At 39.1% G+C, this 23,504-nt stretch overlaps 1 protein-coding gene across 1 annotated transcript; it reads right to left on the reverse strand.

Annotated features, from left to right (window-relative positions):
* Positions 1 to 3,672: 3,672 nt before the first annotated feature.
* Positions 3,673 to 18,462, reverse strand: scn4bb (sodium channel, voltage-gated, type IV, beta b). Its single transcript, XM_042499920.2, has 6 exons — positions 18,117 to 18,462; positions 17,562 to 17,867; positions 11,404 to 11,567; positions 11,099 to 11,318; positions 9,888 to 10,017; positions 3,673 to 9,672 (listed from the first exon to the last, which is right to left on the reverse strand). Exons 2-6 carry the CDS (start codon positions 17,638 to 17,640, stop codon positions 9,576 to 9,578), a joined length of 690 nt encoding a protein of 229 aa, XP_042355854.1. The 5' UTR covers positions 17,641 to 17,867; positions 18,117 to 18,462; the 3' UTR covers positions 3,673 to 9,575.
* Positions 18,463 to 23,504: the final 5,042 nt, after the last annotated feature.

Below are 23,504 nucleotides of genomic sequence, written 5' to 3' on the forward strand. Positions count from 1 at the left end.
GGGGTGTGGGGCATAATACTTCCACACAGCAGGTAAATAACCCAGCAGGTAAATCAAACCAAATAGAAAAATGTTTCAGTGATTCCTTAAAGCAAAGTGAGCAACTTTCTATGTTGCTATTTCCCCTGATCCCCCTGCTCTCTCCTGCGCCTCATGTAAAAAGCTTCCCTGCAGAAGCATAAATTAGGACGGTAAGTTGCAGGACACTCCCAGTTCATAGAATATTTAAAGTCACTGTGGAGGCCAGCGGTGGATCTGAGAAGTCTGCTGCAACAGCTGCACATCTCCACGCATACAAAGATGACAAAACTATTAAAAGATAAATCCCAATTATCATTTTAAAGGGGCATTTTTGTTTGTTCATTATTATTTTGAGTGATTATCACTTTACAAAGGTCTGACACAACAAACACATTGAAAAACATCTTTCTGCCATATGTCTTCGATAAAATTCAAGTATTTTGCATTATGTTGTGTGATCATTTTAGTATGCAACCCCCCCAGACACATCAACACTTATCTCACACAGGCCCCAAGGATGTTGAATATAAGTGGACTGATCAGATCATTTTGTCTGGGAGATTTTTCCTCCGGACCAATTATAGAAATAATTATATTGACATGTGTATTTTAAAGGTGTTAAATAGGTATGTTTAATTAATTACCCATAGACCACATAAACTGAAACAATTTTCTGATTTACTTGTACATCCATCATCTTATATTGAGATAACCATTGTTTTGTTCATAAGATAAATAAAGCTCAGCTCTAGACATGTGTGCTGACGCCCATGGGTCAGAGGTCACTTACTGAGAACTTGGTTGTATTTTGTATGGATGTATTATAGGTATTTTGTAACTTCAATAAAAAAGTAAGCAGTAGTACCTTCTCTCCTCTCTTCGCGGTGCTGCTGCCGGCAGCGGCCGCTGCATCTGATTGGATCTGACCGGAGGTTCAAGCCTCTGACTCCACACACAGGTCACTGCTGACATCTGCTGGTTAAAATCACACATGCAAATGGTCTCCTTTTCTGCACAATGATTAAGTGCTGTATGACCTTGTAGATGTAGATGTGATTATAGGTATTTGTTGCACTTTGTATGAGTAAATTATATTAAATGATATCTTTCTAAATAAGTGTCAAAATATCACTTGGTAATAAATCCATAATGCAAAAATGTGGAGATTTCTTTTATTATGCAATTTTATAAAGGTTATATGCTTTGTTTCAGGCAGGCATCTAGAGAGCACAAAAATGTGGATCTGATTTATCCTTTCAGGATGAAACTATCTAACCCCCTAAATGTACTTTTTTTCCATATTCCTTTGTGCAAATTCCGTGTACTTCTTCATGCAGGAACGTCATATGTTTAACTGGATAATTCACACATTGCCAGTGGGTGAACATTAAAATACTAATACGATCACAGATTTCTGAGCGATCCCTTACTCCAGCATTAGAGGGGGGAAAGTAGAAAGATGTAAGATAACTTCAATTTTTTTAAAAGCTAAACATTTTTCTTTAATTATTGACAAGACGATATGTTCATTTCTGAGTGTTGTAGAGATTTAAGGGCTACACCAGTGATTAAAGGTAACGTGTGTAGAATTTAGTAGGGCCCCACACACAATGCCATGTGAATTCTACACAAATACTGTAACTATACCTCCAGAACCCAGTCGATCCATTCAAAGCTTTAAATGACCTACTTTTGCAATACTGTACTTTTAACTCTGCGATATTAATTTGACACTTATACTTATTTGCAGTTTTTTGAATAAAAACATATCAGTGCTGTACTAATAATCGAACCAATAGTATACATCTAAAATATGGTACAATATTAACATGCAAACAGAATCATATGATATTCTATAATAATATAGGGAGCTTATGTTATGAACATAGAAATAATATTGAAATGGTTATGATTAAGGATGCATGATAAAGTTGGCACATCACTGGATTTTTTTGACAAAGAAATCATGTCCAAAACATTAGCCCTATGTTGAAGTATTTTTCTTATTTTGTATAATGTATAAATATTATAAACATTGTATTTTATGTCTCCATCTGCTGGTGGACCATCGTCACAAGAGTATGCATAAGATGTTAATTCCACTAAAAGCCATTCTTCATAATGAGCAATGTCACGTTTGATACGCTATGTACATTTAGCTGATAACTGCTTCTGAACTTTTACTTCAGTGATGTTTTGAATCCATGACTTTTTCCCGTAATGGAGTATTTTTAAACTGTGGTATTTTACTTTTACTCAATTAAAGAATCCGAGTACTTCTTCTAACAATGGAAATAACATCATAACCAAAATTTCAGTTAACTGGCACATAGTTTGACAGTGTTGCTCACCTCCTTCTTCAGTTGGGAGTAGGGCTGGTTCATTGACGGGGATATGAGGGGGAGACAGGGCTGCTGAGGATGAAGCTGCATCTGTACTTTGGCCTGATACCAGGCAGGGACAAGGACAGCTGATTTAGTATGAATAACTTGCTAAAAGTGTGGCTATAATCAGTAAATGACGTTTATGCAAAATACTAACAGAATTTTCTGTGAACATGTTAGCTAGTGTTAGCGGAGCAAACATAAACTAGCTTATTTCACTGTGGACTAAACCATACAGTCTATGGGATAAACAGGTTAACCACCTTTCGTTGAGAAGGTTTTGCTTACATACTGTCGCAATTTCTTTTCTTTCTCCTGTCTTTCTGCTGGTTTTTGGTGCTCAGACTTTTCTTTTGGAAGCTTTTCATTTAGACTTAGCTCTGCTGTCACTCCTCACTCAATTAGCAAGTAGCTTGCGCCAGGTGGGGACTGGACTGAACCATTTAATGAAAATACAGGGGGGAGGAAGCAATACAGACCCCCTCAGGATGTTTTTTTTTTTTTTTTTATATCAAAAACAAGAATGAAAACAGTCACCGTGAGTATGAGTTAGCACGTTCTAAGTAAAATCTTTTGTTAATGGTGACAGCTTAATCATTTTCTGTTGAAAAAAAAAAAGTTAATATTCCTTTATATTTTTAGGGCCCCTGTAGATCATGGGCCCTTAGAATCGCCCCAACTTTTCTACCCCACATGGCGCAGCTGGACCAAACTGTTTTGTTTTTCAGGGACAGTCCCTATATATGGTGGTATGTCCCTGGCTGGAGCTGTCCCTGAGAATGTTCTCGTTTTTTAACTGCAGGGCCATCAGCTGTAATGCATTAACTGTGATACTCGTGTTATTGACACCTTTCTCATGTTGTGTGCCTCACATTCATTTTCTACCACAGAGAAAGACACATTTTAACTTAAAAGTAAGCCTAACTGCAAATGCATATAAATGTTTAGAAACTGCTGATATCTTAGACAAGTATGGACTGGTTACCACACTTTGTGGTGTTTTATTTAAGAAGTTATAATAATGCTTCATGTTTTAGAGATCCATTCGGTCAGTCCTCATCCTGACATTTAGTCTCTGGTATGGGTCAAGCTCTGAAGACACTGGCTGGCCTTAAAGTGGACAGGTGAAGGAAATACAAGAGGCATTTGTCCTGCTATAAAAGTAAACCTGTGTGGTCCTCTGTTTTCATTGTTGTTCCTCCCTCAGCCCAACAGGAGGCAGTGCGGTCAACGATCTACTCTTGTACTCACAAACAGCATGACAGGATGGCTTTTATTCATAACTTTATTAGATTTCATGTTTCTATATTAAAGACATTAAGAGCTGATATGCACGGATGAGAGGGTGAAAATGGAGACATCATTTGAGGGCGAACCAGAGCGTTAAAGCTGTACAGTCGGCTATATTTGTGTGCAGAGGGCAGCGTTGGAGCATGACTTGGTGAGTCTGTTATGCTCTGCAGGGTCTGATCTGTACGGGGCTCAAGTCCACTCCACGCTCCTCTCTGGATGTTCCCCATTCACCTGCATCCCATCGTCATCACAACTCCCTGATCCAGGACATCTCCTCCCGTTGTATTGCTCACAGAACTGTCACAGTAACTCAAAGGTGCGGTGTGACAAACTCTCACTTCTGTTGTGATTTGCATAGAGTTGCTAGTCATCATAAGGCCCTAACTGACACAGTGTCAACATTACCCAAAAACTGTGTTTTTCTCAAATTACTCATCCACTCAAACAGTAATCGAACAAATCACTTTTCCATCCAAGTCTAGTAGACATGTAGTCATGTCGAGGGTTAGATGAGAACTCTGAAACCTCTCATTTTTGCCTGTTAAAGATGTAGTAAGTAATTCTACAGTAGGCGTCTCATTCCCAGGTTGTCAAAAAAGTGGCTCTGGGTTGGTGGGTTGGTCTGACTACTAACCCAAAATCTTCAGTATTTGATGACCTTGGAATTAGACTCAACAATCAACTATTTTTCCACAGATTTACATACCAAACCATTAAATAGCTGTGAGCTGAGTCAGGAGACGGTTAGCTTAGCTTAGCAAAAAGGCTAGAAGCAAGTGAATATGGTTCATCTGTCCAAGAACTACAACATTTCTGTAACAACACCTGTTAAGGTCACTCATTAAAACAATATATCTTGTCTGATGAATTCATATATTGTTGTCGTCACAGTGACGTTGCCAGGCAGTCAGCAAAGACTCCAGGAGGTAACTGCTCCCTATGAAGAAACAGTCCTGTACATAGACCACATAGACCATTAATCATTTTACACGTTTTTGTTCGGATTAAACAAACAAACAAAAAAAGATGTTACAGGTTAAGTAGCCAGATTTACAGCTGTTCAGAGGATTTTGTTTTCTTTGAACAGAGCTGGGGTTGCGTTTACAGTCTTTATGCTAAGCTAATCAGCACATGGCTATAGCTTCATAACTGGACAATGAGAGTTGTATCAATCTTCTCAACTGACTCTCAGCAAGAAAGAAAAGTTCATGAGTGAGTTAATTTCCCAAGATGTCAATTTATTCCTTTAAAGGGGAACACAACCTAAATTAAGAATTCCAATTTCCATGGCCTAGGAAAGCTTAATCAATATTTGTTAACATGAGCTACTCTCTCTCAAAGCCAGATACCAAAAAAGTAAGTCTCAAACTTGTGATGTCATTGTGTCATCTTCCTCTCATTCTTTCGCAATTATGGAAACCTCTCCTTGATTGTACTGATTTTTTGTACTGATTCTTTGACCTCCCTGCCTTCTTGTTTTGTTTTGTTTTTTGTAATTGTTTTTTCATTTTTCCCATTTGTTTGATTTTGTTTTTAGTAATTTTCATCAGAATATTTATACATTATGGACTTATTTTTGTGTGAAGAGTATTGGTAATTTTGGTGCCACATGCAACCCATAAGTTTTATCATGATTGTTGTCATTAGTGTGATTTCCAATATTGCCTTTATTTCTGTTATGGTCTCTCTTGGGGGGGTTGGAGGATAAGGAGAGAAAAAAATGGAAGAACGCTTGGGTGTTCTGTGATTTATATGCCTTGCATTGCTCTTCCAAAAAAAGATATTTTTAAAAAAACAACAACAGCGGGTTGACTACACAGTTAAGAACAAGTTTTCAGCATGTATGGAAATGTACAACACTCGCTTGAAAAACATTCAGTGTCTGGTGTATCTGTTCCCACACATGGGCTTTTCTGTCTCAGTTGTGATACTTTCTCACTGATACATCATACAGCTAGAGATAGACAGTAACTAAGGAGTGGCAGTGACAGCGCCTATAAGAAAACTCAAGAGATCTTCAGCTAGAACCGCTGGGAGCGGCTGCACATAAAAACCAGAGTGCTCTGAAAAACGACGCTGAGTGTGGCACTTTTTCTCGAAGCAGCTGCATGCGACCGCATACCCTGTCTTCACACTGAAAACATGCTACAGCCATGTGGACACAGGCTCATACTCAAAACATTCCCGTGTGCTCTCGGGGTCATCTCAAATATATTTTTCACCATTCATTGTCTATGGAGCAGCTCTAAAGTTAACACCCTGTGACATCACAAATTTCATTTTTTTGCATTCTGGGAGAGTTGTCCATGCTTAATAATGTTTTTGGACTGTCTCAGACCATAGGAATAACATGCATGAATTTTGAAAATGGGCATAGTTCCCCTTTAAGACTCATCTTTTAATGCTGTTTCAACAGGAATTAACATCACATTTAGTAACGTCATTTCCATGGACCTTGACGAATCATAGCACCCCAAATATTTCCTTATGTGTGCTGTTTGGTTTCTTCTCATCTCACTTGGATGATCAGTGTGACAAACCAACTCAGATTAGCATCATACATACACAAAAATATACACGTCTCTAAAGTGCCAGACACACCCATTTCATAATATTGCTTCAAACCAGTGACTGAAGACTGGAGTCACTCCAATGTGGAGGCACGTTATAATTAACAGAACACACTTTGCTGCACAGTACGCTCAGCTCACGTCTGCTACGACTGGGGAGGTATGTTTATATCTTGACCCAGTGCTCACCCACACATCCCATCCAGAGGTATTTCTTTTTAAAGCCAGACATTCAGTGTCTTGAATGTGCAAAAGATGATGCAGATACATTCATCTCCTGATATGATGCCAGTTTGGTCGTCAGTGAGCTGCACTGACAACATCTTATTTCCTGCTTGAACATCATTTATTCTTGAACTACAGCCCCCCTACTCAGCCACCTATTGTATCCCGTGATCATTTAGACTTTAGATTTATGGATCATCTAGTTTATGCATGGGCAGGGCAACAGTGTTTATCTTTTTCACTGCAACACACCTGGTGAAGATTATTTATTGCAAAAAGTGAAACACTGAATGAATATTTGTCGGTGTTTAGGGGAAAAAAACGAGCACAAGGAGGCACATACTAAGCACATATGTTGAGTCTGATCCAGGCATACATACCCAGGGCCACATATAGTGCTTAGCCTTAGCAAGGGTTAGCACAATGCAATTAGAATGGCACAAAATGGGATTTACAGTTATCTTGGAGCGGACTCTACCAGTGTTAGTACATTGGAACATGTCCTTTTTTTCCTGAAAAGTATGCATCTTTGTTTACAAGCTTTGTGTCTAAAATCTGGCCTGTGGAGCACATGCTTTAAATGCATTGGTTATTTGTCTTAAAAGCAGCATCATCAGAGGGTCATTCATCTTCTAGAGGATGGGGTTGTTTCAGGGGATTGTCTATTAGGTCAGTTCAGAAGCTTGTTGTATTATTACTGTTTGCTGAGCTTTATAAACTGTTTCGCAGTATGTAGTCGTCCTCGCTGGCAGAGGAGCAGAGAAGCACTAACAGGCACCTGTGTTTTATATCAAGCAAAGAGAAGGTACAGGATGAAGAGCTGGGCCAAACCCTAAAATATTCTGTGAGTAGCATTTTTTTATTAGCACTAATAAAAACACCCTTTTCTTTTACTGTAGTTGTTTGAATAAATTAGACAACATACTCTAGTTAGGTTTGGTAGAAAGCCACAAATTGATCACCAGAAAATTAGATAATTGAGTTGATATTATTGAAGAACTATTGTGAATTTGCTGTTAGGATTTAGCCCAGCTGTAACTACAACGCATTACTCCCTATCTCAAGCACTTAAACCAAAAAAAGTTTTTTGTTTTTTTTTAAAAACAGTCAAAGTTTTAAGTTTTAAAATTTTGTACTCTGGCTGCGGCCACAGACAAGTATTGACATATCATGGTTACAAAGTGCTTACATAAACAAGAGCATGACTGTGCAAAATGATATACAACTGTTAGGACAGCCTACATAATTTAAACACAACTATACATAAACATCCCCATAACTGAATAAAATGTGCACACCATTTTTATGTAATGAGCTCAAAAAAGAAAGCAACTACCAGAGACAATTAGCTCTCTGCTCATTAACAAGCATGCTTTCACTTAGCTTACACTCACTGCATGGTAAACACACACCGGCAAGATAAGGGGCCTAGTGTCTAAAGTGTTGGACGTGGTACATTCGTTATTATACATTAGTACAAGCTGTCCCTGTCAACCGCCGCACCTCCTAAAGAGAAATCAACACAAATAAACAACTACATTAACAAACAATAATAACCTCGAATGACTGCGTCGCAATTATGTGCCTCTGAGAACTAGTCAAGTTGCACTTACAGTTCACACCGATGCTTTTGAAAACATAGATGCTTCACACCCTCCCACACACAATTTGAAACTAACCTTTGACCTTTTCAGTATATAATGCAATCTCTTTATTATTTGATCGTATTACACATGAAATTTTGTAAAAGTCATTGTATTAATTACTGAGTTACGGCCAAAAACATGTTTTGTGATGTCACAGTGACCTTGACCTTTGACCACAAAATTCCAATCAGATCAAGTTCAAGTGGACATTTGTGCCCAATTTGAGAAAATATCTCAAGGCCTTATGAGATATTGCATTCATGACAATAAGACGGACACAAGGTCACAGTTACCTTGACCTTTGATCACCATTATAAAAATCAGTTTATCTTCGAGCTCGAGCGCACATTTTTGCCAAATTTGAGAAATTCCCGCTCCTGAGATACTGTATTCAAAAGAATGGGATGAACAACCCCAACAACATAATATTCCCAGCCACAACTCTTGCTAATGCAGAGGCATAAAAATAAAAAAACAATAACAGAATACGGCATGTGCAAATTTTTTTTTTTGCATTTCCATTTTTCTCTACTTAAACGCTTTTCACATACAGCTCACTCCACCATACCCATCTATGCACGGGCTAGCATGTTCAGACTGTGATAATCACTCATGGATCAACACATCAAGAGATTAACTGCATTGCCAGGACTAGAGGTGCCCAATTACAAAGCAACCTTGGATAACTTCCCCTTATTCTTGATTTTTTCCTAGTGTTTACAAAAAAAAAATGTATGTCCCTTCTACCTCCCCCGATGTTGCAGATAGGAAGATCATTGCACTACTCTGCATTTTAAACGAATTCTTTCTTAAAGGGCTCCAAGATGCTTTTTAAAGTAATATCTATAGAGCCTGCTGAAACTGTGTGGAATCAACCAGTTAAATCAAACCTCACCGGGTCAAGACTATTTCTTTTTTATTTGAGAGAGTCATGCTTTCTTCCTTCCTGTTGTGATATCACCTTTAAGGTTGTATTTCCTTCAATGCTGTTACTTCATATCAAGATAAAACCTTCATTTTTTCTCTGTTAATGTGATGAACAATGTGGGCAAAGGAGGTTGATATATGGGAGACCAGATGGGAGTTGGGATGTAAATATTATAAGATTAAGACACTAATCATGAATAAGTCAAGCTGAAGAATCACTTGTAGGTGCAATTACCCTTAAAAAAGAAAATTATTAAATTGTGAGCACATTTTAAATAATTATGTGATTTGCACATTCTTCAGTTGCATATCATCTGCACAGTCACTATTCCGTGCACATGTATACTGTGCACAAGTATAGATTCCCCTTTGGAGGCCACAGCCAGGCAGTTTTTAGGATCCCAAGTTGAACATAATGAATCTGCTTGTGTGCAAACACGTGTGCATCATATATGCAAAGAAAGTACATAAATGTGAGTACTGATATGGTTTTACATACATGCACTTTCTCATTTCTTTTTTGGTGTTGGCTTTGAATCAGCTTTGGATCCTGAGAGGCCATTTTCTGTGTTGTCGATCCCTGATGAAGTTACAAGGCACTCCTTACTGCGGTGGGGAAAAAGGAAAAGACAAAGTTAGAGCTGTACATACACGACAGCTCAAAGAAACATCTCAAGTTTGTTCCTTTTAAAAACTACATCAGCATGTGAAGTATCTCCACATGCCGACATGCTGCCGGGCACCAACGATTCAATCTGATGATGAAACAGTGTGAAATGGTTGCATTGCTGGTAAATATCGAGGTGGTTGTGAAAACTCACTTTTTCTCCTCAAGCTTTGAAAGAACATAGAGAGTGAAGTTCTTGAGCAGCATGAAGCCCATTAACGCTGCGATGGCTCCGCCCACACACGAGGCTATGATGATGCTCAGCGTGTTGTCCACCACCCTCACTACAGACAGGAAAGATGATGTAAAAAAACAAAAAATCTGAATATAAACTGTAAAGGAGAGGTTCCAGAAAATAAAACATTGGCATAAAATATCTACAAAAAATTGAGGGGGGAGTTTATCTCATGTGACCTTCCGCTACTTTTAGACTTTTAAAACTATTGCTGGCACTTTCTTATAGCAAACAATAATTAGATAATATTTGGTGAACATTCTTAATACCCTGTTTTTTTATTTAATTACCTATTTGTTTGTTTGTTATTTGCCTATCTAGCAAAAATTTATATAAGCAGAAAATAAGAAAATGTGATGTTCCCATTTGGAGAAGAGGTTGATTTATTTGTTAATTCTTAAATCTAGCGTTTCGTCAAAACAGTGCCAAAACCTCATTAAAGTGACAAACAAGAACTGTCTGTTTATAAGTGTTTGATGCTTAAAAACTAGTGAATGGTGGTTTAGTTGGAGAGAAGGATTATCAGCTCTTCTGGTGTGTGTGTGCGTGCGCGTGTGTGTGTGTGAGACCAAATCTGACTTATTAGAAAATAACTAAATGAATGAATGCACAAAACAAATGAGCATTAAATCAGTCATTAGTTAATTCCCCATTATATATATTTCATATTTTACTATCATCTCAGGATTTATTTACCCCCTACAGGATTTTATTTTATATTTTAATTTTTTCCTCAGCAGACCAAACATTCCTTCAGTAGCACTGTCCATGTGGCCTGATTTATCTTATCATCAACATACAAATGAATGCATGTTCTACTTAAATTGTCCTCTATACTGCACATTATGGGCAGTATAAGCTCCAATGTCCCACATTTGTGATTGGCCAATATATAGTATGTCAGGGCTTCCACTATTAATAAATCTACGTGTTGGGATGTGTTGTCAGATTCAGTTTTTTTCCACATAATTACACCCCTTTTTGTTGCTGAAATATGAGGAAAATATGATTACGCAGGCAGATGAAAAATTGACAGGTTGTGATGTTTACTTCATATAAAACTTAATAACTGATAACCCCTCCCTCATGTATATCAGCACACAGTACCACTATAGACCTTGACCACTCACACTTGTCCACCACGATGAGGTTAAAGATGGCGCTGTGGTTCCTGCCCTTCTCCTTGCGGTTCCGTCCAAAACATGTGTACTGGCCTCCGTCCTCGAAGGTGATGTTCCACAGCAAGATGGAGACGTTTTTGTCATGGTTCTTCCCCACAAACTCCACCCGCTCTCGATATATATTTACATGTGGCTCCGCGTCCTCTGATGCTATCACTGAATCACACACCTGATAGGACCAACAAGCTGTCAATCATCCACCACTGAACAAGTCACCTAAAAAAAGAATTTTGCCCTCAAACGGGGGTTCATACCTTCTGCATGGTTCCGTTGTCGTTGTATTGCCAGCTGAAGTAGAGGTCTTCGATGCCGATACAGCTAAAATATGTGCAAGGCAACATGACTGTGCTGCCGTTCACTGCCTCCAGGAAAGGAATCTTTCCTACAAGCATCTCGAGAGCCTGAACAGACCACACACCTGAGGAGGAAGAGGAAGAGAAAGCACGAGATAAGACTACACCAGGTACGGACGACCTGTTCTTATTCCTAGGTTGACACATACCAACACTTTGTCGTATTCCTCTGTATCTCATACAGACGCCAAAGGCGATCTTCAGCATCTTTATGTTATTATACGTTGGCGGATGGCACCAGGCAACCACATACAACACACATGAGTGGCATCACTTGAGAACGTGGCCGGATGGAACCAGTTGTGTTCGCATGAAACATAGAAGGACAGCGTCAGGTATTAAAGCTGACGGTGATGTCGTAACATAAGGAGCGTAAGTGCACAAATAAGGCGGGTGGGAAGGGCGGTGGAGGTGTCCCACAAACAACAGACTTTCATGCAGGACTCTAAAATTTGCTTCCCATCTAGATGTGAGGGTTTATTTCCCTACACCTTACCATGTGCCTCTTTTGCCTAAACATAACCATCATGATGGTCCACGTTGGTTGCTATGTGCTCATGCTATGTAGACATAAGGATGTACTGCCTCATCCTACCATGTGCATTTCTTGACATCACGGTAACGTCATCCTGGAGCGTAAACAGCTGACGCAGAAGGATACCTTAAACGATGACCTGGAAAGTCACTGACAGAGCAGCGCCATGTCATGAGTTGGGATGAGAACTTGTTGAATGTACTTGGTTAGGTTTAGAAAAAAGATCATTTTAAGGTCATTTCGCTGATGTGATGCCTGTAAATAACTTATAAAACCTTACATTAAAACAGTTGACTTTAAGTATTGTTGCTGACAGGTTTACATTGAAGTTCGCTGAAGCCCAGTGCATCTCACAAAAATGCTAAAGGGTGCCTTTGGTTGCTATTTGACGCCCTGGGAATGAGAACGGGCAGGGTTAAAAATCAACTCAAAGGCGTTCTGCTTTAAAGCAGCTGGTCACTGCTTTTTAAAAAATATGTTATTTGTTTTCTTGCTGAAAGCTACATGAGAAGACTGATAACAATTTCATATTTGCCCGTTTGATATACATCTTAAACCAGTTAGTTTAAATTAGCATTAAGACTGGAAAAAGCATGCCTGGTTTAATCTGGAGGTAAAAATGTTCAATTTAGCACTTCTAAAGCTCATTCATTAACACATTCTATATTCTTTGTATAATTTGTATTTCAAGGAAAAAAAACAACACTACTAAAGTGTAACAAGACACTTTGCACCAGACTATGCCTTGGCTATGAGCAGTGATTTCCTAAAGTTTTGTCAACAGTGTGAAACAAAAGCTAATAAATTGTCAGCACTCATAAATACCTACATGGTACTTTTTAATGATGCAGGGGAAGAAGACAACGGAAATGTAAAAGTACCCTATACCTATTTGCGATTTTTTACTTTGTGATTATAGCATCCATTATACTTGCAAGACATAACTGTTTCCCCTTAGTTCCAGTCTTTATGCTAAACTGAGCAAATCAGCTGCTGGTTGCAGCCATATTCTGACAGATATGAGGGGATCTGCGCAGTCTAACTCTCTGTAAGAAAGCAAACAAGCATATTCTCAAAATACTGAACTTTTCCTCTACATTCAGTATCCAGATTACTAGATGAACAAACTATATAAATCATCTCACTGACATTTAACGCCTTACTTCTGTCCACTCTATCAACAAATAAATATACATTAACATGAAGTTAATCATGTGACCTTAACCTTTATTATTTGTGCTGTTACAAATGACAATCGATTCTTTTTTCTCTCTCTTTCTTTTCAAAATATTCTATATAAGCCATTCATGATGTCAAACATAATACCTGCACTTCAAATTAAAAGCTCACTGCCTTTCGTGCACTAGCTGGAATTGTTTTGTGGTCACATCGCAAAACAAGTCCAGTCTGCTCAGCCAGTTCCACGTGAACAATGAGAGAATGTAGCAGTATCTGTAGCAGATTAAAATTAAGATTTTTGTACGCAAATGAAAATCTACAAGTGCAGATTGATTAAAAAACGTATTTATAACTGCGTTGATCAAGTCATTTCTTTATCATGCAAAAACATTTCATGGTTCCACTGTCTCAGATATGAGGAGTTGCTGCTTTTCCTATTAATTCTCTTGATTTATTAAATCGATTTAAATGTTGTACTTTTGGTTTCAATACCTAAATACATTTACTAACATACTTTATAGAGGTAAAATTTTCAGTGAAAGATCTTTGCTAGCATTGGTACTTTTTCTTCAGTAGAGGATCTGAATACTTTCTTCACCACTGCTAACACTGTGTGTTACAGGATGATATAAAAGGAATACATCACAGACTATTCATCCTATCTACCACATGTTCACAATTTTAGGAACACATTATGGCATATATACACAATAAATAGATAGATAGACCTTATTGTCCACGTCAGTGGAAATTTGTCTTTGGCTTTGCTCAAACACAGCAAAGGCACATACAAACACGTAACACAAATACACAATTAAAAATGCACACTATACAAGCTACAATAGTGCAAAAATACAGGTAGAGGCAATAACTGTTGTGTCTGTTATTGGCACTTGACTAGTCAAACCCTCAGTAACATTACACCACAAAGTCCTTGCTGTGACTTTACTGTAAATAAGAGAGGATGCAAGCTGATGTGCCCCTTGTAAGAACTGTAACTATACACCAGGGACCACAGCATCAGGAAGTCACAGTGATGACATCTCACATCTTCCAGCAATTAAAACTGATGCGCATAGGACATCATTTTTTTTATTGTTTGTCTATTCCTTTTAGGTCTAGACTTATTCCAACTTCCCATGTAGCTGCTCAGTTTTGTGATATGACATGTGTCAAGGTCACATAGCAAAGAGCTGCAGTATATCATTTCAGCAGGTCAAGGACAGACTGTGCCGTAGGTCGGTCCTCTCTCTCTTTTACATTATTAAATCTCCTTGTGCTTAATGCTTACATCTAGTGCCTGCTGCGCAGAACCAGTAGACATATGCAAAGGTTATAGACAGAAAACACCACTGACACCTGAACAAGATGACTGGTTTTAGGAGCAGCTGCATTTTTTTTCAAACATTCCCACGATTCTGCCCTCTGTTTGGTGCACACTGTGTTACACTTCGCTCCCAAAGTGGTCAAGGTCAACGTCTGAAAAGCACCACTGCAGCAAATACGAATAACATTGCAAAGAGCAGCAGATACGGCTTCACACAGCAAAGGAGGGCACACTGTATGTTATTGATTCATTCTCATCTCACTCTTGCTATCTCGCAATACTCACTCTGTTCAATCTTTCCCCTCAGCTGGTTCGATGCAGCACAGTGAGCTTGCAAAAACGGCATCACCCCTCCCGTCTCTTGCTAGTTTTTTTTTAAACAACCACTTTCCATATCTTTTGTTGTATTCCATTTTTATTCTTTCAATCTTGTATCCCCCTTTATGTCCTTGAAGGGTACCCTGTCTCTATCACTGTAGCTACTGACAAGAGACCAAGAACAAAACAAGTAGAGTTATATCATCTCCTTGTGTTTTGTCTCTGACAACATTCAAATATTAATCTTCCTTAAAACAATAGCCTATTGCACATTGTCTCTTGTTAAGATTCCTAAAAGTTAAGATCTTAGTTTAAAGTTTTGCTTTGCTATGTAAAGTTTTGGTGCTTCAGATAAAAGTAGAGCAGTGATGCTCCGGGTTCTAGCCTATATATGTCATCTTTAGAACATCAGGCTTTTTTATGAATGCATGAATGTCTGCTCTCCACATCCTAAAAATGTGGCGCATAACCAAACCATAGCTTGACCAATACTGGATTTGAAAAGGCTGATACTTAACTTGCTGTTCAGGATAATGTTATGTCATCTGATAATACCTTTTTAAAACATAAACACATAACGTAAACAGGCGTTGTTAATATGGATCCCTTTGATTGTGAAAAATTGTGAATAAGCTACATGCTGAAAAGTACATTTTGCAGCTAAAGAAATCAACTTCTTACTGCTTTCTGGTGGATGTAATGGTGACACTGTTTCTGTATGACCTCTAACCTACTATAGCATTTATGTACTGTAGCTCTTGGATGAAATTTACACTAATACAGATGTATCTGCAATGAGCTCATACTGGCCTATAGTATCAGTCTAGCTCTACAGTGAACCACCAGCTACTATTAAATTCAATGGCTGATCACACATGAATGGTACTTGCTAGAGCCAAGAATCTATCCTATTCAATCAGGTCAAAGGCTTTAGAGGAGCCATGTACTGGTTTGAATGGTTAAGGTGTTGAAAAACATGGCCAGATGCCTCATAAAGTGGAACAAAATTCAACATAAACATTCTGTAAGCTAAAATGTGGATATATTAGATCACTGTCTCTTCTGCTTAACAAGTGTAATGTAGAACAACACACTCCTCTAACCACCTCTTAGTGCATTATATGGTTTATCCACAACATAGTCATGATCCCTTGATGCACCTGCTGCAGCACTGTTCTCTCTGTTACTGGTCTACCTGCATCTGCTGGTTAGGTCGACCATGCATTTTTTATTGCACATGGCCAAAATGTTTGTTGTTCACTCTAAATAAAGACAGCACCTGTGAGGAATAAAAATAGCAACTCTTGTTCTGAAAATCACATAAAATTCTTTACTTGGCAACACGATTTCACTGACAAATCAGGTCATGTGTGAAAATGGGACACGGATATTTTAAATGTTTGGAAAGTTGTTAATGTGATCAACTTCACTGGATTGGGAATGTTATAAAGTGGTTTTAGAGCGTATATTAAGATAATTTTACAGACCAGGGTCTTAGGGTGTGTTTATTTTTAGTGCGTGTTTGCTGCAATATTGCTGCAGTGGTGCTCCACACCCATAAGTAGGTTAGGAAATATAGAATTTAAGTATATACAGTAAGTTATGAATGTGGGAATAATTTTAGAAAAGAGCATTACATATTCAGACAGATGTATTTAACTCAAATTGTTAGTTGTCAACTAATAGCTAATACAGGATAAATGCAGGATAGAAACATCTAGGCAAGCGAACACAACATACATGGTGTAAGTGTCAGCTATTGCTGAAACTGGATTTTAATGGGCTGCTTTCTTTCTTCTTTAAAGAGGCCGTGGAAACAATTTCTTGGAGATGTTTGGTTAGGTGTTGTCTTAGGCAACAAAATCCAATATTCACACTTGAAACTATATCCAAAACACTGTAACCCACGTAGTGAGAGGTTTTCTCCATTGTCAGTCTCAGATTTGTATGTAAATTTACTTGATTCATACCATTTCTTGACACTGTTCTGTTACTCTTACTGGAGTTCTTGACTTAAATGAAACTGATGTTTTACTGGACACTCATCCGAGTGACTCTGCTGCACCATTACTGCAGATACACGTCTTGTTAATCATAAAATGCTGTGAAAGGTAAGGCCTCCTCTATGGACACAGCTTTTTGAATCACAGAGTCAATTTTCTGCTGACATTCAGTTTGTGGACATATAATCCAACCAATATAGATTGCAGATAACACTAAACTGACTGACTGCAACAACTACTGGCCGAAGTCTTCATGGCAGCCACATTTTAATTGAACCTTCATAACCCTCGTTCTCTCTGTGTTTCCAAGCAGAACCAGCAGCACATTGTCTCATGAGATGAAACTCAACCTCCAAAAAAAAGGTTACTCATCACGAACAAACTGGTCCTGTCACCAGCAGCAAAGTCCTCCTTCAAAATTTAGTGTACCGACACATGCCCTATAGAAAACTGCAGCCAACACCTACGTAGGTTAGATTCTGATGAAGGTCAATGCCAGATTTGGAAAAGCTACAGCATCAATTGCTCTGCTTATCAACACAAATGCCCACCAATATCAACAAATGCTTTTTATAAGGACCGGAAAAAAAGAAGTTTAAAAGAAAAGGAGATGAGAAGGTACCGTGCACATCATCTGTGATGTAACAGTCAATAGGCAATTAAAGGAAGGTGATGTAAAGTGAAAGGTTGACATTACCAAGCAGCAGAGAGAACATCAGGCAGACGGACGTGTGCGGAGGGCCCAGCCTCAGGGGTTCAACCCACCGGACCTCCATGGCAGCCAGATCTGCTCCAAAACAAACACAACTGTAGAATCCAGCCGGGTTCTGGAGAACTTGAAGATATCCTTTAGCACAGTCTGGCCTCCTGGGTATACTGGATTAAATCTGGAAGCAGCTGGAAGTGTGGACCCCAAATGAGGCACGTTTAAGGCGTGCACCTAGAGAAGTCCCAGGGGTAGGGAGCCTGCTTGCCAGCCCCCACAGCACTCCTGTGTGAGACACTGTAGGTGAGACAGAGGGCAAAGAAGGAGGAGGTAGAAGAGGGGCAGAGAGAGGAGGAAAAAGTTGATCAACTGAAATCTTCAAATGGGACATTAAATGACTATAAAAGCAGAGACAACACAGCAAAAAGTTACATTTTTGTACAGATATAGAATTTGCATGCATGAATCCACATATACATCACTTTGCCTGAATGTAATCAAAGTGAAGGAAAAATATTAAAACATGCCACGTCTTGTCGTGCGTACCTGCTCCTGCAGCCGGTGTTCACTCAGAGGCCGGCAGGCTGCCTGCACAGCTGAGTCAGTGTGGACGGGACAGCAGCGGAGCGGCAAACACTGCGCACAGTCAGGGTTCACTCAAGGAGAATCCACCAGCCAGCACTTTCACTGCAGAGCCAGCCACATTGCAGCGCCAGCCAGGATGCGAGACAATTAACAGGGGAGAGATGGGGGAGACAAACAGAAAGACAGACAGGAAGAGACAGATGGACAGGAGGAAAAGCCGCTGCTTTCATCCCTCCTCAGCAGAGCACCAGTGACGCTGACTCCTCTCCCTGCCCACCCCTCCGGCTAAACCTCACAACTTTTCCCTGTCCTCTCCGTTGGCTGCATGCCACCTCTCTCTCTCTCTCTCTCTCTCTCTCTCCCCCCTCCCTCACCTGCCCCCCCATATCCCTCTCTCTCTCTCCTCCATCACCCCCTATTCACTTCTCCTCTCTCTGCTCCCCTCCTCCCCATCTCCTGGCTTGGGGCGTGTATGCAGACTCAGGCACTTTTGTCAGAGTGTTTGTGAAGATCAGAGAAAAGTTCTGCAGTGCAGGTTGAAGGAGGAGGCGGTGTGATGCAGCCCCGGGGCCGGCCCAGACGCACAGTCCCATATCAGAATGCTCCATTCATAAATAGAAATGATAACGTCACCTTTAATGTATTAAAACTCAGCACCACAGAATTAAAGTGGGAGTGGTAGCAATAAAGTAGTTACTCTCTGTCATCGGTCTCAGCTTCTAATTTCCTTATCCTTCCCCAGATTGACAGTTTTTCTATGACTTTCGTCTCCTCTTTTTCTGTAAGGCAGGCTTCTACCAGGACTCATATTCCCCTGGCTCAGGATTATCAGCCTCCACAGCCTCCGGTGTACGTGTGCATGTGTGTCACATTCAATGCCTAGAAGGTCAGTGCGATGCAGCTGCAAGTGCATTATGATATGAGGCGATGTGTGCAGTCTTTTTTCACAACAGGACAGATCCTTTCCCATGTACATCAGTCACCCACAGCTGCATGTGTCTGCACTCTTCACTGCAGGAATTACAGAGGATGGGCTTAGCTCACAGCTTTTTGATTTGATTAGTCAATTCCAGAACTGGCTAATGTTGCAATCATATAGTTACATCTATATGCCCATCCAGTACCGAAAATAGAAGGTGACAGTATGGTAATAATGGCTTACTGTTATAAGTCCATTAGGGGAAAAATAGCTGGTAAGATGTTAAAGGGATACTTTGGATTTTTTAAAGTGGAGTTCTATGGTGTACCCATACACAGTATATTACAAACAGTATGACAGATGTCAGTATGCATGTCTTCAGTTTGGAGAAGCAGGCTGGATACGAAAGTGAGGCACTGTACAGCTGTAGACAGCAACAAAGCATATTTTAGCCTCCTAAAAAAGTCCCACCCCAAAAAATTGATATCAGTTTAAATGTATGCCATATAGAGAGTATACTCACTGCTTTACCTTTCTGTCAGACAGTCTGTTTTGAGGGGAGAGCCGTGAATGAGTTCAGTTCTGCATCTACACTCTCGTTAAAGCCACCAGACTCCACTGACAAAAACAGGAACTTTAGCTCGCTGAACACACTGCTGGTCTACCACTGCTTCAATCAGTTAGTTAGATTTAGGTGGCTAAAATACAATTTGTTGCTGACCCATTTAACATCGGACCGTGTCAGACTCAGGCGTGCTTCTCCAAACTGGGGGCTTGCCAACTAAAATCTACTGTATGCAGTATATGGTCTATGGATAAGTACCACTTGAAAAAAAATCTGAATTTTCCCTTTAATCTGAGTTTTATGATGGAAAAGAAGAAGAATTGTGAGTGTTAACTGGATGCAACTGGGACCATTTGATAGAGCGCGCCATCTGAGCCGAGGTACAGTTACGCAGGCAGAGGATGAGGGGACAGCTACACATCCATTTTGAACTCTGAATTGTTTGTCTTTGATTTAACAGCTGCTATTTTGTCTACAGTAGAAGATCAGGTAAAGTGTGCAACTCTGAAGGGCTGCAACTGAACTTTACATTGACAGATTAAACTTCCTTTATGAAGACAGATGCAGGCATTTGCCAGGTAAGCGCATACTGCACTTTACTTACTGTGCAATTGCCTAACACTGTGATCTATTATTCATTGAGCAGGTTATTATGCACATATGGAGACTCTACAGAATGGCATCTTTTCTATTTAGTAGCTCACACAACGACATATCCAATACCTTTTATGTGTCCTGTTTTTATTATGTGAAAGCTGTCTAATTCAGATGTCAGCTGTTATACTCTTGCATTAAATAAACAGTGTATATAATATATAGTGTAGGCAAGATTCAGTAGAGCTGAGTAGTGAGGGGAGGGGATGCTCCTGAGACAACTGACTAAGCAAAACTGTAAAAACACAGCAGCAATATCCAAATTAAAATATGTATGTCCCAGGAAGTTAATCCACCCTGTGTCTGATAACAGTATGAGATTGTATGCAATTACAAAATAGGCAGAGGATTGCAAACATGCACCAACAGTGACCCCTGTTATGGTATATAATGAGCATATACAATTGGGTTAATTGTGTGAGGTGACAGTAGGTAGAGGTAGGTGGTGGTTAGACAGACACAGAGCTCTAAAGCGAGAGATCATGTGGTCGGGCTGCGGGCTCACCGCTCTCCTCTCCAGGCCCCTCCACTGGAGTATCAATGCAGCAGTGGTGGGAACTCTTCCAAAACTGCAAAGAAAAAAAAACCAACAGCATTTTGCTGCAGAAAGACAGGATGCTACTGCAGGACAACTGCAACCACACATAGAGTCACAAAAATATAACCATCTGGTGGGTACCATACAGATATTAATTATTATGTGTCTCATATTATTATTCATATATGCCACGCAGGTGCACACTCAGCTTTTAAAAGCATGCATAGGGTGTCATTTTCTCTGACTGCAGTAAAATGTGCGCTGCTTCAAAGGAAAGAGACAAGGACACACGTCTCAGCGCTCACTGTACATTAGAGAATTAGAGCAACATGAGTACTCACACAATGAAAACATAAACTGAGTGGTGGAAGAGGTGTTTCAATCTTATACTTAGATAAAACTACCAGTACAACACTGTGAAAATACTCCATTAAAAATAAAAGCCCTGCATTCATGACTTCACTAAATAGAAATAAAGACATATCATTAACAAAAGTACTTGAAATGTGAAAAGTAAGAATACTATTTGTGACATAAATATTATGGCATTATAAGTAGATATTATATTAGATACATACATACTTAAGTAGTATTTTACCATAACTACAATTAGTGCTTGGGGTCGGGCCCTGGGCAAACCCAGCTAGCAGGGAAATTTCCAGCAACATTGGCTAATGTTACCTACAAGTTGCAATAATGTTTTAAAGAAACTTTTTAATCTAATGTTCAAAGAACCTTTTAAGGGTGTTCAGAATTCAAATATGTTCCCAAAAGATTAAATGCTGACATAATGTTATAACCTCAACAGTCTGAGGATGTTTTGGTGATGTTGAGAGGTGACAGATCATAGAATGTTCTTTTATAAAATGTTCCCACAATGTTACATGAGAACAAACATTTTCAAAGCAACATTCAGAACATACAGTATAATGATGCCTGAGATTACAGAACATTGTGATGCAATGTAAATGTAATGCAATGTTACATGTTACAAAAAAACTCAAAAACAGACCAAAACAAACAAACAAAAAAAACATTTTAACATTTTGAATGACGAATGTACCCTAAACTTTAAGAAGAGCAATCTGGAAACTTGAAAAAAAAATGCCTCTGGAAGCATTAGGAAAGCATTGCATTGATCTACTGTACCGTTCTCAGAGCGTTTTTAGAGCCAAACATTGCTCACTGGGAAGGGTAACAACATAAATCTGTGACCCATGTGTGACCTCAGCATCCACACGTGTCAGTTTAAATCTTGTCCGGTTTTTTGGGGGGCTGGCACAGCTGTTCACCTTCTGCCTGGTATGGTAACGTCTTTGCTCGGGGCAAAACCAATGTTTAAATCCAGTATTTTCTATAAACTGTGCCCAGGAACATAACCCCACTGCTCTCTTTACTGTATAAGCTAAACACAAAAATCACTTTTTTTCAGTGAAAACTTTGCACACTCAGGGATTAGCTAGTGAACAGAGTATTTAGCAGCTAAACAGCTAGCTTAGTTTGTGCCTCGTGCATTAGCATACCATGTTAGCATACACTCTGGTCAAAAATGTAGCATAACCTTGGGTTTCTCTAAAAGAAAATTAAACGGTGATATTAAAAACAACAACAAAAACAACCACATAAACCGAAAATATATCTAGCACGTAAGAGGCACAAACTAAGGAGCCAAATTTCCCCTTGGTGAAGAACAAAAACAAAGTAAGCCAAAACAAAGTAAATATTAGACTTACATTCTCCAGGTGCCAGAAACATGACTCCATGATAATATCGCTGCTGGATGTGGGAAAAAAAAGCAAACTGTGTGCTTACAATTTCTACATTTCTATTTCAGCGGTGATGATGTGTTAGTGCTGCCCCCAATTGGCCAAAAGATTTTGGTGATTTAAATTAAATCTGAAAAGTTTAGTTGGAAAAACCACATGGTGAAACAACTCATAAACGTTTGAAATGTGGCAAGGGGTCCTAAACTGACATGACAATTCTTTGAGGGGTCACTAACAAAAAGGTTGATACTTGATACTTGAACTTATAAAACTCTTATCACCAACAAGTATTATTTTCAAAGGTAAAAATTTCTGCTCTCAGATAAATGTTTTAAGTTGCATAAATACTCAAATACAATCGAAGAACCTCAAAAAAAAAATGGTCTGACATTTTCCCCTAGTTTTTATTTATTTTTTGCAATTTGCAGGACATTTCCTGTCAAGTTTCTCATTGCCTTTTTTCCCAAAAGAAAGCAGACCAATTTGCTCTGGATTTAAGGGTTTGAACACCTAAGAAGGCAACTCAGCGCACCACAAGAAAAGTGATGTTGATCCAGGTTTCAAAGTAATATACTGTTACATTCCACTACAGAAATAACAAAAATAACAGATAACAAAGGGTATTTCTTTTGGGGAGAAATAAGTGGCAGATTTTTAGATATTTCTTGTTATTCTGTAGTCATTATGCAGCCTACAAATGCTGAAGAAAAAAGTGGGAACTACCACTTAGTAAGCCTTTAATTGGCTACGATTCAATTTATTATACACCATTGCCTGTTCTTTTCTATTGCTGACCATTTGCTCAAAAATCAAGATAATCCGCTGTAAAAGGTCTAAAAATGGCCCCTGTGTATTTAAACAGCACTTAACCCATTCACACAAAGAAAGAACCTGTTCAACAGGGCAT

The sequence above is a fragment of the Plectropomus leopardus genome, chromosome 15, assembly GCF_026936395.1.
Source record: "Plectropomus leopardus strain MGB_pleo_1.0 chromosome 15, ASM2693639v1, whole genome shotgun sequence".
NCBI lineage: Eukaryota > Metazoa > Chordata > Actinopteri > Perciformes > Serranidae > Plectropomus > Plectropomus leopardus.

What these genes read in the sequence shown, in the direction of transcription:
- scn4bb (XM_042499920.2), bottom strand. Translation starts at nt 17,640, where the DNA reads ATGGAGGTCCGGTGGGTTGAACCCCTGAGGCTGGGCCCTCCGCACACG. An exon ending in CCTCATCGTGGTGGACAAGT is followed by an intron (nt 10,018 to 11,098) that starts GTGAGTGGTCAA and finishes TCCTGTCTGTAG; the next exon opens with TGAGGGTGGTGGACAACACG. An exon ending in TCAAAGCTTGAGGAGAAAAA is followed by an intron (nt 9,673 to 9,887) that starts GTGAGTTTTCAC and finishes TCCCCACCGCAG; the next exon opens with TAAGGAGTGCCTTGTAACTT.